General features: G+C 35.5%; 1 protein-coding gene across 1 annotated transcript in view; it reads left to right on the top strand.

Moving 5' to 3' along the window:
* The window catches only part of PTPN4 (protein tyrosine phosphatase non-receptor type 4), a gene marked incomplete at its 3' end in the record, with an annotated part of 67,772 nt that extends 58,764 nt beyond the window's left edge, over positions 1-9,008 (top strand). The window contains 4 exon segments of the mRNA XM_082001835.1: positions 1,438-1,566; positions 3,046-3,194; positions 6,332-6,467; positions 8,922-9,008. Coding sequence (XP_081857961.1) covers positions 1,438-1,566; positions 3,046-3,194; positions 6,332-6,467; positions 8,922-9,008 — 501 coding nt within the window.
* Positions 9,009-16,943: the final 7,935 nt, after the last annotated feature.

The raw sequence follows: 16,943 nt of genomic DNA, 5'->3' as shown, positions 1-16,943 counted from the left end.
AATGAAGTAACTAGAGTTATAAATTACTAAAAATAATTGTGCTGTAAAAGGCCTCAGGTGTACTTTGTGGTTGGTTTGGTTTTTGGTTTGTTGGTGTGGGGTAAGCTATATAGTTTCTCCTTAATTGTTTTTTTTATTATGCAGCTTTGTCCTTTGGAGGCAGGCAAAACAGTCAAATTTGGTCATACACACAGTGTAATTCCAGAGTTACTGGGTTTATAGTCTGGAGCATTCACAGTAGCACCGGCTGGTTGAGTGTGTGGACAGAAATGACAATCTGAAATAATAGTTTTAGTGGAATTTTTCCACCTTCAGGATTTCTTTTATAGTAGGTTGTGGATGTTCTGATCAACTCAGACTGTAGGTCTGCTGTCTGTACATATTCTAACTTTATAATAACCATATATTTGCTGGGAGGTCAGACCTCTAAACATAATTAAAATAATTGAAGGGGAGTTGCAGTGGTTTTAAACCATTTTTCAGTGACTCAATGTTAACATGATGCTGCCTGCTCCCAAATAAACATGATTGGAGGGAATTTCAGTACAAGTGGCCTTTTAATTTGAGTTTTCTTTGCTGATCTGCAACAGACTTGCAATAGCAGTTCTTTGAGGTTCCCCCATCCCTTCAGTAACGATATTTGTGGAGTTCTTTGGAGAGCTGCTTAATAATGAAATAAAAGGACTTATCTGTCTTATACCTATAGCCAGACTCCCTGCTCTAAAGCTGATCATGAGGCTACAGACATCACTATCCCACTGCATGCCGGGATGTCTCAGTGGAGCAGGAAGTCTGCAAATCTGGCTGCTCTTTAGTAATTGCCAGGTGGGTTGGAAAAACAAAAGCACACTTGAGCTGAAATGACCTCTCTAATTAGATGTTTAAGCAATATATCTGAAAATCTTAGTGTTCAAAGTTTTCATTCACATTTGATGACTTGATCAAGAATCTTTGAAGTCCACCATCTGCATCCCCCTAATTTCTGCATTAGTTCAGAAACTTTTTTGTTGCTTATAGCCTTTTTTTTTTCCCATTTGTTCTTTTCCCATACAAATGTGCTTTGAGAAGATTAGATTAGGATTTTGGAGGTCAGAAATGTTTATAAAGCAGCATCTTTGTCACTCAAGTGTTAAGATGGAATATTTATAGATACACTTTTTTAAAAAATTGTAATGAAAATTAAAAGCTTACATCTTCAGTTAAACTAACCTCAAGAGCTGGTGCATGTGTCCTCTTGAAAAGAGAACCAGGAAATCTCTGCAATACATTATTTTATAAACAGTAATTAGGTAACAGTCTATTTGGTAAGTAAATTAATAGTCATTACAAAATTATCAAAGTCATCTTTAATGGACAAAGGTATGAGGAACTAGAGAGAATGAAAATAATACTCTGTGAATTTAAACACAGGCATCTTTGAAAATGTGTTGACCTTAGGTTAAATGCCATCAGTACTGGCCAGAGCCATCAGGAAGCTCATCATATGGGAATTTCCAGATTACCTGCCATTCAGAAGAAGGAAATCCTGCTTATGTCTTTCGAGAAATGACATTGACTAATCTGGAGGTAAAATCGTAATATATGTTGTTAAGAATTAATCTGTGGAATCCTTACAGACTAGCTAAAACTTGTTTAATCAGACTTTCTTTTCAACTTGGTGGCATATCCACATAAATAGAACTTTATTTATAGAAGCCTTTAGAAAATTACTCGTATTGCCATGTACTTACCTAGTATAAATTCTGCTCTTAGAATGATAACAAACCTTTCACTATCAAAATATTCCAAAGATTCAGTTTCCAGAATCATATTAATTGGTTTTAAATCACATAAAAGATGTATTATTTGTCTTAAAAGTCTTTACGAGTGTATTTCATGCCTGGACAAAGAAAAAAGGTAATTAAAGAAGTTGAGAAACTTGTTATTTCCTTGATGTTTTCAAAATATGAGACACTAGAGGTATTTCATTATTACAACTGAAAATCTGTCTTTGTAGAGGCAAACAATTTGTAATAATTCCATCTTGGAGAATATGTGCAAGTAGATGGCAGATAAATCCTGCTGAGAGAAAGATGAATTGGGATTGGCGACTACATGTAAACAAGGAGCTTCTTGAACATGCATTGCATGATTTTTCAGGGCATGCATAGTTTTCAGAGCCTCCCCAGCTAGCATTTCAATCTCAGAAATGCTTGGAAATGAGTATCTGGAATTTAGTTCACCTACTCATTTCTCACTGCTTGGGTTACTGGATGAGATGTCAGTTTTATAGAGCTGCCTTTGAGTCAATTTGCAGTTAAAATTCCCTCTCTGTGTCCTGTTGAGACAATTGCTCATTTGTTATCAGCAGTGGAACCTCTGTGAAGTATTCCATGCCTAAAGGTTATTTGAAGTGTGGTAACTCCTCCTCTTTGAAATGTTGCTTTTACACTGGTTGTATGGACTGTCCCCTCTGCTAACCAGAGGCAGATTTTGTTTCTGATATTAGAGCAAGGGGCAGGAGGGAGTGGAAAAGAAAGTCATTCTGCATCTTATGCATAGAATACTGGATAAAATTAAGAGGTGCAGATAAAGCCAAAACAATGCTGCTGTTCACATGGGGTCTGAAGAAAATCTTTTCTGTCTGAAAGTCCTGCCTTTCCCCTCCCTAGCCCAGTTCTGTCATTTGACCTAGTAAGATAGTACCTCTTTCTGTTAAACTTGTTTTGCTAAAAATTTGACCACTTTCTTGTACATTTGAGTGTTCAGATAGATCATTGGTATCCTTGAACTGCTTTGCTGTTACATGGTGTGTAACTTTTTTTAACCTGTTGAAGATGTAAACATTTGCAGATTGCCTTTTTTGTTTTTACAAAAAAAAAAGGTAATTATAAAATCCAGGATGAGCAATGATTAAGACTAATAAGGTGCTGCTAGTTGCCTGAAGCCACTTTTATTATGAGCACAAGCTGCTGTAAATGTACCATTTGTTGTTGTTGTTATTATCAGCTTACTTTTTTAATGAGACCTGACGCAGCCTTGAATAAACTTCATGTTTCTGATTAGAAAGAGGAAAGCCGCCAACTAACCCAAATCCAGTACATAGCATGGCCTGATCATGGGGTTCCTGATGATTCCAGCGATTTCCTAGATTTTGTGTGTCTTGTGCGAAAAAAGAGGGCTGGCAGAGAAGAACCTGTTGTTGTTCATTGCAGGTATCCATTTTTTTCCAACTTCATTAAATCATCAAACTGAACTTATTTGTCATCAAATAGCTTTTCTATGCTTTGTTGTTGAAATAAACATTTAATTGTATCTGCTTTGGGGATGACAGGAGAACTCAATGTTTAAATTAAATAACTACTTAAAATTGTAATCATGTTTCAATAAGCAAAATTTTTCTATCTATATGTGTTGATCTATGTAGGGTTTTTGTTGGTTTGGGGTTTTTTGTTTTGTTTACAGTTTAAAATGCTTGTGCTAACAGTCTACATAATATTTCAGCGAAAAGCTAAAATATACTTAGGAACCTTTTTCTCATTGGTGACTATTCTACAAAACTCCAGAATAGCTGTATAAATAATCTGTAGCAAAAAACGTGGGTGGTATATGCAACGATCAAATAAAAGATACTTTCTCTTAAGTTTGCAGTCTTAGGCTACATGATATTTTGATACATACATGAAGATGACACATTTTTCTCAAGAATTTTTGTCATGAATTAGAATAACTCTGTTACTCAGATTTTTATGTACAGATGAAATAGTTTTTTTGTTGTGCGGTAGTTTTTAATAGCATTCTACATTCCTCCAGTAAATTTCAAAATCTTAATCCTTTAAAGTACCTACTTAGTAAACTGTAATAATGCTTAATGACAAATGTCTTCAAATGAACATGTGCTATACCAATTCTTGGTGAGCAGTTCTGTGATAAAATTTGCCCTCTAAATTCCCGAATACTCCCCAGTCAGTGTTCCCAAGTCAGGTGTGCATTGTTCCTGTTTCAGAGAGAAGCTGAGAGGTTTAAGGGAAAACATTGATTTAAAGGCTATCTAATCTACAAAAACCCTCAACATTTATTGAAGAAGATGAAAGAAACATGTTTTCTCTTTTTAACACTTTGTATATCAGAAATCGTGTTTAATTGGTTTTGCTCGCTCTTCTGCTTTATGCTGGTCAGGGTGAATCTTATTAACTAGAGAAACCAGTACCAGAATGCCACTGTCTTAAATTATATTGTTCCTCAACTTCCATTATTGGTATACTTTTGGTTGATATGGCTGTGAACAAATAGTGAAAATATCAGCCAAATACAACTTCTACAATATAAAGTGTGGAAGTCTGCAGAGACACTGGAACAACAACTTTGAGGAGTATGCACAGTTTCATTCAGCTCAATGAGGCATCAGTTCAGCTCCACACTGATAATTTCAATACCAACACTTATATACAGTTTTATGTTTCACAGAAGAAATGAGAGGGAATATCACAGTGCAGCATTAATTTAATTGGCCTAACTTGGTGGCTGTTGGGAAGTATAACCAAATTCTACCTGTGAGTCAAGCTGAAGGAACCCAGGCATTCCTCTCTATGGTGCATCCACACTATTTCTAACATCTGTTCAGTGTAATAAGACAAGGCATTAGAGCAACAAAATGGTGAAACTTGTTTTCAGCGCTAAGCCACCAGCTTTAGTGTGGGGAAGCCAAGTAGCTAGTAGAGCAGACTTTTCTTTTGTACAACAGTAGTTTAAAAACAAAACAAAAACAGAGAGATTGTAAAGCAACAAAAACCTTAAGAAATTGGAAAGGTTTTTGTTATATTGAACTGCTTAAGCTTGGAAGCTAGTGTTTTGTGTTCATGTGTTTGTTTTGATTTTTACAAGGCTCCTACTAGTTTAGTTGAACAGTTTCTAATTCTTGTTCTAGATGTGATGGTGAGCCACCCATCCTGTCTATGCCCCTCATGATTTTCATGTCCTGTCTCAGTGTTCCACTCCCATCAGTCAATTATTTCTTTTTCCATGCTGAAGAGTCCTAGCCTACCTGATAATTATCATATCGAAACTATCACACTTTATATTGTCGTTGCCCTTCTCTGAATCTTCTGAAGTTGTAAAATGAGTCATTAGATTCTCTGACAGATACTGTTCCTATTTGGATTTGATAAAGCATTCCGCGTATAAATTCTGTACAGCCAAATTCTAGAAATATAGAATGCTATTGAATAATTTTATATAACCAGCACATTTACATCTTGTCATAAAATTCTCATGACATCACTGAAATATACAGTAGCTTTAATGCCACCTTCTGGGCAAAGATTTAAACTAGTAGTTTGGCCAGACTTAATTTGAAGTTATGCTTCAAAATCGGAACAATTAAGTTTCAAAGTTTGGAATGTTTATATTAACTTATTTAAAAGCAAACACTTTAATTTATTGACTGAAATACTAGTCGTATGAGTTGAGATAGTGCTAGCATTTGAAAATATGGATTTGGTCCTGTATTCAAATATGGAAGAATATTGTTTTTCTATTTCAAAAGTGCAACATAATTTTCTTGAATATGAAAAATTTGAATCTGAAACTGATTATCAAGTTCAAGGTTAAATACTCAGAATTGAGGCTTGCTACTTGTGGAAAAGTGTATGTATGTGTAAAACAATGCAGATAAATCTGTAGATAAGTTTTATTTTTAAGCTAAAGCTGATTCATGTACTCTCGCTTAACAGTTTTGCCATTCCAGGATGTATATGTTACGGCTCTTCCTTGTCTTGAAAGAGATTGCTCTTACATATTCCTTTTCAATCTATGCACGTTAGATCTCTCTTGTACTTTTTAATACTAAGAAAATTATCATTATTGTCATCCTCCAAAGGTTTCTAGTAATTGTTCTATTCCTTATTCTGAAATATGAAGGTATGGATCACCTCAAGAACATAAACACGGTTTTATCAAATCAGCCCAACATTCCAGTAATGGTCAAATTGACACAAAGTGCACAGTGTATGCAAGGTATCTCTGTGTTTTGTTATCATCTAGATTATTAGTATGGTTTATAATATGATCTAAATAAATACCTGTTTGTAAATTCTGCTCAGGTGAATGGCTGGGTTAAGACAGTCCCTCTTCAAAGGGTTGACACTTCTGCACTGATTGTTTTTTTGCTCTGTTCAGGCAAGATGGAGGCTTCCAGTCACGTGGACACAATCTGTCTAACCCCTGCCCTAATAGTATGGGAATCATAATGATCAGTCATGAGAATCCTTGAGAAGGAAGGTCTTTAAGTATGAGCTATATTCCAGACTCTTTGTTTCATTTTCCATTTTGGCTTTTTTGTTGTTTTTTTCAGTGCTGGGATTGGACGAACAGGAGTTCTTATCACTATGGAGACCGCTATGTGTCTCATTGAGTGCAATCAGCCTGTTTATCCATTAGATATTGTGAGAACCATGAGAGATCAAAGAGCCATGATGATCCAAACACCTGTGAGTATCATACTTGCTGTTCTATGTTGCAGAAGAATAATTTCCTATTATCTAATCATATCATTAGATGGATTGTTAATACACTCGCTGTTGATCATATTGCAAAGAGATCATCTTTACCCAGTGTAGTTGTAGCCTTGGTGCCTGGCGGGAATGAATTGGTAAGGCTATTGGAAAAGAGCAATTCTTTAAATTTTTACAAAGAAAACTTGAAAAAAGCAGCAGCTGTTCCAGGGATACCTGACAATTAATGTCAAAAAGGGACAATTTTCAGTAGTGTTAAAATCACTCAGTAGAGAAAGCAGGAGCCTAATTCCAGGTGTTAAGGGTGGGAGCAGTATAAAAGGTAAACACAGAAAGGTCCAAGACATGCAAGAAAAACCTTCATTGATGCAATTCAGTGATTTTGTTGTTGTTGCCTTAGTTATAATGAAAGCAAGCCTTGACTCTGTCCTGTAGTGACTCAATTAAAGGCAAATAATCAGAGAAATAGTATTTTTAAAAAACAGTGTAATTAATCTGATGTGAGATACAGCAAAGTAATTTTAAGTGTATTTAGTCTAAAAAAAGTAACTTGCTACGAGGATTCTTTTGGTGTTCTCTTCACATTTGATGTATCTTCAGATGCTAGAATTTTTCCTGGATCTGTAATGTTGTTTGAGATAACTGCAATGTTGCTTTAACATATTCTATTTCAGAACTGTAAAAGTTTTAGAACAGATTTAGAAACTTTTTGTTTGTATCAGATGTTGCGGTTTGTGTTTGTATTTTTAGAAAACACCTAAAAAGGGTCAAAAGATTGAGTTATCTTTAAAAAAAAAAAAAAGGCTTGGACTCTTGCTTGTTCCAAGCTTTGACCACTCCCACGTTTTTTATTTTTTTAATCAGTAGTCAGTTGTATAGTTGTACTCATAGTATATAGTGTTTAAATAGAAAGTATTTTGAAGGAGAAAAGGCACGAGATCCAGTATGAAATCTCTCCCACAGTTACCTGAAGGTAGTTACTATAGTAACTTTGATGTCCCTGCTGCTGTTCCTCTAATCAAGTTTGAATAATGCATTCATCAGAGAGTATTCAGACTGACAAAAAGTATGTATGGGCCTCTATTTCTAGGTCATCTATCATTCAGTGCTGCTGTCCAGTATTCATGTTCCATTAAAAAAAAAAGTTGTGTTATTCAGCTAGCACAGGAAGGATGAGCAAGATGATACATGAAAAATAATAAAGGATGGCTCTTGCTGTTTGTGATGACTATACAGTATGAATACCGTATCTCTCTAGCATACATAGAGAGGAAGAGAGGTTTATTAGTAAAGTTAGGAGGTGCAGTGGTAAGAGTTTTAACTGTATTTTTTTCAAGGTACATGCTAAATATCTTCTTGTCATCTCATTTTTCTTAGGGAAACCAGAATTTTCAAGCTTCAGTGAAACGTAGGTCTTTACTGCATCAGAGGGAGAAGGGATAATAAAAGATTTGCAGCGGGTTTTTTTAAGATTTCATAAACATTACCTATTATTTCTCCCTTTTGGCACTCTCGTCCTCATTTGGTATATCCTGAAAGATTCACTTAGTGTCCACACGGTGGCCCTATGCATGGGTAACTGCGAAGGATACTGTATGAGGAGAGTTCAGTCTCTTTCAGGGAGCACTGGAGGCAAATACATATAAATTTAACTATTTTAATATACATGCAACAATACAGAAAATAATAATTCTATTACTAAATCTGTTACTGTGCCCATTTAAGATCTGACATCACTGATTACTGCATAGAGGGATATTCCATGACAATGAAAGGACAGGCATGCTGGCTTTCTGACCAGCATCTACACCATTATGCAGTATTCAGCGTTAGTCATGATGCTTTACAAAACAGTGATTTTATTTAATTTTATTTTCATTATATTCTAATTTGATTACTGTTGGGTTTTTTAAGTATTATTTGTTTAAAACAAAATATTACTGGCCTTTATGTACACAGGTGCTAGACTTGAATATATTGCAGAGTTGGACATTGTATAATGTTAAGGAACTAGAGTTCTGGCCTTTTAAAACATGAAACAATTTTCTTTTTTATCAAATTCTGAGAGGGGGGTGCCAGTAACATGCCAGAATTAATAAAAGTGTGGAAAAAGTGCTTTGAAACTACAGCTTGTAAATCCAAGTGCATGGAAACCTCAGGTCAGTGAAACTTGAGAAAATTACTAAATAGGTGATGTTGCAATAATAGTACTGGTTTTGTGGGTATGACTTATGGTATATATTTCAAAGTGCTGTTCATACCATTCTTCAAGATGTTCTAACATAAAGTTCCTGTTGTTTTGTGTTTCCTAAACTAGCTTGAAGTGCAGTTCTTGGCTTGTCAAGAGAATGGGATGGGCCTTTTCTGCTTCCACGTGACATTGTTCAATTACGTTTCTTTCCAATTTACTGAATCTACTTTCTTTTTCAGAGTCAATACAGATTTGTATGTGAAGCTATTTTGAAGGTGTATGAAGAAGGATTTATTAAACCTTTACAACCATCATTGCATAAGTAAAGAGCAAAAAAACCTAGGATATCACCTGAGGAATCCTGTCCTCTATAATGAACTGGCAGCATTCTTTGTGCCGTAATACTGCTTGCAGGAAACTATAGTGAAGTACAGCAAAGAATTGACAAAGGACTTTGAAAACTTCAGCACTGTTGCACTTTACGTTGAAACAAAATCAGTCTCTGAAACTCTTCTAACCTTCATCTGTTTGAAGACTTTATTTTCGTGCTTTGCTCCGAACAAACCATAAACTGAAAGAACTAATTGTGTTCAGGGTAATCTACGATATTTCATTGTAGTGCCATATACTGCGCTTCTGGTTGAATTGCTACAAACAAGGCTTGGAATTATTTCACTCTATTTTACACCCATGTCTCTTAAAATGAAAAACAAATGAAAAAAATACACTAAGCCATGGTCTTTTTCCAGTGCTAAGTTTATTTACTATGTACAGAATCTCACTGTTTTGTTTTTTACAACATTAGCAATATTGCCAATACTAGATAGATACACACTGCCTACTGATGCAGCACACTTTGTTCTACACCCTTACTAGAGACCAGCTGGTTGTTAGAAGAAAGCTGGCGTCTGTGTTAGCCCAGCAGTAGCTGCATAATGCCCACTTACCAGCATCTTGTACAAAACAGTAACAATAAAAATAAAAAATAAACAGCATTTTTTTGACACAATTTTTGTGTCATACACTGGTGTATTCTGATTCGTGTGACTTAAGATTATGTGGTGGGAACTAGTGCATGCATTATGTCTTAACCCCTTAAGTGCCTTGAGACTTACAGCGTACATCCGGTGAAAGGCACTCATGATTCTGTGGGGGTGGTATTGTCCTGTCATATTTATCTTAATGGGTTCAGACTTTTAAAATGGCCCTTGGTGCTTGGAATATGTTACTGCAAGGGGTCGTGGAAATACCATCCCCTCTTTCCTTATACAAGTACCCGTGTGCTACTTGATAGCAAAAGCACCTCTGCCAACCTAATGAATCAGCATTGTATGCTGCTTTGTTGTAATTACGTGAAAAATCTGACACATTCCTTCATTCCTTCCAACTAGTAACTTACTAGCAGCTTACTATGAAATGCTGGTAGGTCATTAGAAGCTGATACTTTTACCCTTTCATTGAGAATAGCTGTCGTACTCGATTAGAACATAACTCTTTAATAGCACTGATAATTAAGTTGAACTTACAATCAGATGTGATTTAATTCCATTATCTGCTAACCAGTTACTTTTTAAATCCTCATAGTTGATTTCAAGCCATGTTCGTACAGGTCTGCCTTTTTTTTTTAATTGTTTGGGTGAGGGAGAAGGGAGAAGAACACTATGAAGTTGTCCCAGAACTTTATTTTAATTCCATAATGACCCAGTCACCTTCTGTTATGCTTGTGCAAAATTGTTTCAGTTCATATGGGTTGCTTCTTCTTTAAGTAGGTAGAAGATTTGTAAGAAATGTCTGTCTGATACAGTATCTGAGCTCATTCTAAAGGTACATAAATGTCCCAGGTTTTTAGTACTTCTTCCAGTATAGGAGAAACCGAGTCAGAAGCAAGGTATCCGGTGTAATATACTGTAAGGAAAAAATAAGTCATTTCTTTGACTGCCCTGTGACAACATAACTTTATGCCCTCTATTTAAAAGTTTTAATTTATTGTATTGGTTTCCTGAAAATGTTTATCCGTTAAATTTTGTTGTAAGCTATATAGAGCATAGAGTTAAAATGGAAAGTTCTACGCTAAATAATTTTTAACTATTGAAGAATTATATTATATAATGTACTGTGTTCTATGGACATTTGAAAGAGATAGCTATGAACTATTAAGTGAAAAGAGATTCAGGCAAAATGAAATCCTGGCTTATGACTTAGTAATAAACATGAACCACAATGCCAAATGGAAGATAGAGTTTTAAATATTTTTAGAAAACAAAATAATATTAGGTGGCCTGTGGCCCTGTTACTTATATTTCTAGATTTGATGCTTAAATCAATATTATCCCTCAGTGAAGAATGAATCTTACAAGAATCTCTAGATCTGATAAACTGAAAAAGAGTAATAAGGTAGCTTTAATCTCCATTTTATTTTAAGCCATTTGCAACAAAAGAAAATTCTTCTTTAGGGAAGTATAAGCTTTAACTTCCATGTGATGAAATTACTAGCTGAGATGCTGGCTTCTTGGAAGGTTATTTTAAACTCAGCATTTAATGTCTAAAAATTAAAATAATTCATCCATCATATTGAAAATAAATTTTCTTCATAGTCAAGTTGTAAATGAAAATAGCATTTGCCCTTTTTTTTCTGAGGGAAATCAGAAATGGAGTTTATAGCAACATTTATATAGTGTTGGTATGTCACATATTTAAATATTCTTATGTAAAGTTGCCAAAGCAGTTTGAGTTCAAAAGACCCATTTATACCACAATTAAGTGTGGGATATTTATTGGTTGTCTGTCATTACTGTTTTGATTACAAAGACAGGCAAGAATAATAGATCTCTCCAAAATCCTCCTCTGCACTGACTTAAGCTGATTTGTAGTGTATTAAGTAGTTACACTGGGGAAAAAATTGGAACCAAGTAACTATTTTTAAATAATTGGCCATCCGTGACTCAGTGGCTTTTTGGCTTCTCCAAAGCCAGAACTGTGGTAACCAAAAACTGATTGGAAAGAGAATAGCATTGAAGCCTTTCTGCACTGTAAGTCATTTGTTCAAATGTTTCTACCTGTTGTGGTATAAATGGCCTTTAAAATATTTTTATATGGCCAAAAAAAGCAAAACTGCTAAATATTTTACGTTGGGTTATGAAGATCTGTATCATCCTTAAGAGTTTTTAAAGAAGTTTTTGTATGTTTCATGCTGTACAAAACATGAATGTATCTTTCAGACATAATGACCTATAGACCTATACGTGATTGGTGTTATGACTGTTGGATTTTATGAATAATTATTTTCATACCATTTGATTAGGAAAAATGTTGGTTGGGTGGGACAGAGTATGTTTGTAACAATTCCATGATACAAATACAGTTTTAAAAAAAAAGTTTTCATTGTAAATAAGAGCAATATTATGACAATTTTTTGCCAATGTATAATGTTAAGACTCTTGTTTTCCTGTTAGGTTTGGATTGAAAAGTACCACTACCATCTCTTGTTTAAAGTGGATTTGAAGGGGTTTTTTAGTAGAAAGATACGGGGCTCTAGCAGGGGCTTTGAGTATTTGGGGGGCATTTTTTATTTTTGCTAAATATGACATAAGATGCAGATATTGTTTAATAAACCACCTACAGATTGTCAGCCAATCCACTTTGAGAAATACTGCTTTAGATATACCAGATATGAGAGCTAAAAAATTATCCTGAATTTGGAAGCATTCTGTATTTTACATAACTTGCAAGTCTTAAGCAGTGAAATATGCTTTTGTGTGTTTTATATGTTCTCTCTCAGTTATGAAAAAGAGAAAGCCTGTGGGTTGTTTTTCCTGACCACATTTGATGCTTCCATGTTTCTCTGTTAAATCTGGAAAGCTTATGTCTCATTGATAAAGCAATAATGCTGCTTCTAGAATATCTGATTACAGTCTGGCACACCATCTATTAGAGGAAGGGTGAGAAAGCAGTTGGGAGATTAAGGAACATGAGGAGTTTATTATGGAATCCATGTAGCCGGCAAGTTTCCATGGAGACCTTCCAAAAAGCTTTGTGGTACCTATGGGAGGGCCAAAATGCAGCAGATCTGCTGCAGTTGCACTGCCCAGGGAGATGGGAAGTAGGGAAGGTCTGGCATAGAGATGCTGTGGCTCCAGGTATGCTGTGGAGCTGAATTACTTGATATTTTTATGCTTCTGCAGTGTGTGTGCAGGTGTGTGGGCGATGTTTGAAGGCTCAGGGAATTAGCATGAGCGTGAAAAACTCTACAGATCCACCAATTTCCAAGCGAAGGCAGGTTGTCCGATATGTACGCGGTAGTTTTGACTGTAGAGCCACTATGCAGGCAATCTTCAAGACCCTCAGCCCTGAGGATAAAGGGAGGGATTGGGTTACGGTCCAAATTAAAATTTTGCGTATTTGGACTTCCACAAAGCACTGGAATGGTGCCCTCTAATGTCACCTGTAGTTTTCTTGTAGCTCACATCTCAGGTCCCTGGTTAGCTGGGTGTATTTGCTAATTTAAGTACCTACCTTTTGTCTTAGAGACTGGAAAAGCTCTTTTCCATTGCTACATTTAGTGCGAGGATCCAATGTCAAAATCTGGTAAAAACATATTCATTGGTTAGATGTGGATCTTGCATGAAACTGCAGGGATTACAATTAGTGGTGACTGGGAAGCTGTTACATGGGGAAATGGTTTGTTTGCTTCAGTATAACTGCTCTGTTCAGTCTCTCTTGTCCCACTGCAGTTACAAATTGAAACTGATTTTTTTTTTTTTTTTTTCTGGTTTAGCAGTCTGCCGAGGCGGCCAGTTTGTTATCACTGGATTTTACCTCTGTGCTGGTTGGTACCACAAGCGTGTATTTTTTAAGTTCATAGGGCTTCTCCAGCTACAAGTTTTTAACTGGTGCATAAGCTGTAAGCTCTGGCTACTGGCTCTGGCATGCTTTGCTCATTGGGTGCTCAATGGTAAAAATTGGAGATAAATCACTTTTTAAAAAAATGCTGAAATTTTTAATTAAAAAAATTTTGGATGTTTGAGTTCTTTGAACCAGTAGCCTCATTAAAAAAAAAAACAAACCCACACTAAAATATCATTCTAGTCTGCTATACCATGAACTATAATTTCATGGACTGGCTGACAGTTTGTCGGTTGTGTTATTTCATATTTAGCAAGCTTACACATTTTAAAGGGTAATTTTTTTCAAAGTGTTTTGATGTTTGAATAGTAGCACTTTATCTCATGCTTACTACTGACTGAACTATTGGACAAAATAAATTGGGTTTGGAGAGAGATGCTTAATGGGTTTCTGTACAGAGATGGATTACACCCTGGTACGAATGCTTTCTATTGTTCCAACCATTTCTGGTTTGTTGTTCATGTGTTTGTGCAGGAATTTCAGGAAATAGATATTAATAAGATATTCATAATTCTATCTTCTCAATTTTCCTGTCTTAAGAATATAAAGCTTGCATTTGGAAAAAAAAGGAAAAAAAAGGTGCAAATAGAAACTACAGGGTACTTGTAAATTTATCTCTCTGATCTCTGTCAGCTAGCTGCAGATTAGCTGTTTACTGTAAATGTTTCTGCTAAGCATTATTCTTAACATTAGATCATTTATGTGGAAATCAGTATTTTTTTTTTTACTTAACTTATTTGAATTTTGATAACTAAAGATAATGCACAACAAAGTTTAAAGAAGTTGTCACCCTTTTACACCCAGGCCAGGGGCCTAAGACATGAGTGAAAGGGTTAAACAGTTTACATTTAAGCTGTTGTTTTCTTTAACTAGAATATATCCACAAAGACTAGACTACAAACGATGCAGTGCAATTATCTCAGTACACTGGGGCACCACAGTAACAACTCATAATAATCTTACAGGAAAATTAGGGTAAGAAAAGTTTTTAATTTATCCAGTGTATCCAGATTTGTTTTCCCTTTGGTTTGGTTCGTTTACCAACCAGTGGTTCATGATCCCATTTTAACCCGTCAATTTGGCAGGACTGTTTGTGTAACGTTTGGGTTTTTTTTCTGTAACAGGTGCTATACTACGTGTAAATACAAAGGGAAGAATATTAGTTAGATCATTTTTAACAATCACATGGTGGCAATATTTTTTGCTAGTTACTTCTGGTAATTAATTTGCATTTCCAGCTGTGGCTTTCAGTTGCCAAATTTCATCTCTGTTTCATACTGCTGAATGATGGACTGCAAGGGTGAAGTAAATCATCTCGGAGTTTAATAGCTCTTTTGTTTAGACTAACTCTTGTGTATCTTTATTTGTGTTGGGGGGATGGGAAGGTTCTTCCCATAAGTAGACTTTTGCCTATAAATTTGTTTAAAAGCACATGAGGGGGAGAAAAAAAAAAACCAAACAAAACTTAAAAGCAACATCTTGGCTAAACAGCCAGGGTGGCTGATTTGAAAATGATGGAAACTTGAAATTGGTCAACACTGGACAATGTGAAAATAAAGTCAGCTTTTGTCACTGCAGCTACTGTATGCTTTTAAAGGGCCTTATGTATTTGTCCTCATTTTGATAAAATGAAATTTCTCGCCATTAAAATGATACACTAACTTCTACCGAAAACCAGCAGTTCCCAGGATAAATATGCTAATTAACATTTAACAAGTCTTGTTTTAGTCTTAAGTAAAATTTCATTCTATTATGTGAAAAAATGCTATTATGCATATTTTGTGGATATATTTAATTTCAGTTGACAAATAGTTGTCTAGGTACAGACTTGAAAATATATATATAGTTTACTTGTGGATCTTAATTGTTTAATTGCAAAATAAAGATGTGCTTTAGTAATTTAAAGTTTAATTTTTTTGCCATTTTCTTGCTACTGTACACACGGTGTTGCTATGCTACTTTTATTACATGTCTGATGCCAGATTTTCATCTTGTCTTACTTTTTGACATTGTACACCATAAATACAGCCCTATGGACTGAGCACTAGAAGAGGGATGCTAAATTATGAGCAATGAAATTGCTTGGCTACAGAGGCAGCATGACAGTATCAGCCGAAGTTTCTTAACTGAAAATACATACTGCTGTTTTTGCTGTAATGGAAGAATAACTATTTATTTATCTTTTATACAGTGAATGTTTTGGAGACAGTGTTTAGTAGAGATTATAGTCTGATCACAAAACTGAGGGGATGAGAGATACTGATGTGAAGAACAAAAATTCCAGATGGAAGTTTGTGATGAAATACTTGCTGCCAAAAAGTGTGGAGATGTTCAAAGTAAAAGTGTGAAAAGAAACTGGAAGGATTGAGGAGAAAAGACAAAAATCTCAGGATGGATAAGATTCTAAGGCGAGAGACACCCATATGCTTTTAATTTGTCCGATTAATGTAGGACTTTAAAGTGAGGACAAGATGTTTGGATTTGAAGTACAAAGAGATAAACTACTGGGAAAGCACTCAAGGAGAGAAACAGAAGTAAGAGGAGATGTTAAGTAGGAAGATACTTGTTCAAACTGGAATAGGAAGACTGGTTAGAAGACAAGTCACAGATAACAGTTGCATGTGCATATACTTGGACTGTATCTGAGTAGCAAATAGTGAGGAAGATAGACAGCAATTGCATGAAGAGTAGCAAGAGGCTGGTGGAAAGTAGGAAGAGCAAAAATGAGCAAAAATGTTTGTCGCTGAAGCTACAGAAAGGAAGCTTGGAACAGTGGAGTTTTTGGTGGTGACAAGGGAGCTTGTGAGTGACAAGAATGGAAAGAAGCTCAATTTAAGGAAATAGTTGAAGATGGGCAGAAAATTTAAGGACAACCCCTAAGAATCAGGTAATTTATTCTCTAGAATGCTTTGTCCAGTGGGAAAAGGTGAATTGGTGTAGACTTGATAGCAAGGAGTCCATCATTCATGTGATGAAGATCTCCGCTAAAAACTAAGCATCCTTGTGCAAGTTATCAGTTCATTGATCTGCACTGAGAATTTGTCAGATATCTGAAAACCTCTGAGAGAAAGGATTTCCCCCCCCCCCCCTTTTTTTAAATATAGTAAGATTTTGTGTGTTTCCTCTGGGTACCAGGAACAAGCTCTTCTGATAAAAAAAGTATCTAAATCTGCCCCCCTGACATTTTGTGATCTGTGTTCCTGAACAAATAACCAGGCATGAACCTGAATCTCACCTTTGCTCTGAGCCTGCCTTGCTCCTTCTTGTGGCAGGAGGATTGCTCTGTTGTCAACACAGGCGTGCTAAAATAACCGACATTTAACATTAAAATCAGCCTGTCGCTTCGTCAGCAAATACTG

This window comes from Phaethon aethereus (genome assembly GCF_964289735.1).
Source record: "Phaethon aethereus genome assembly, chromosome: 6".
NCBI lineage: Eukaryota > Metazoa > Chordata > Aves > Phaethontiformes > Phaethontidae > Phaethon > Phaethon aethereus.
The sequence above is the reverse complement of the archived record's forward strand: the minus strand, read 5'-3'. Positions and strand labels throughout refer to the sequence as shown.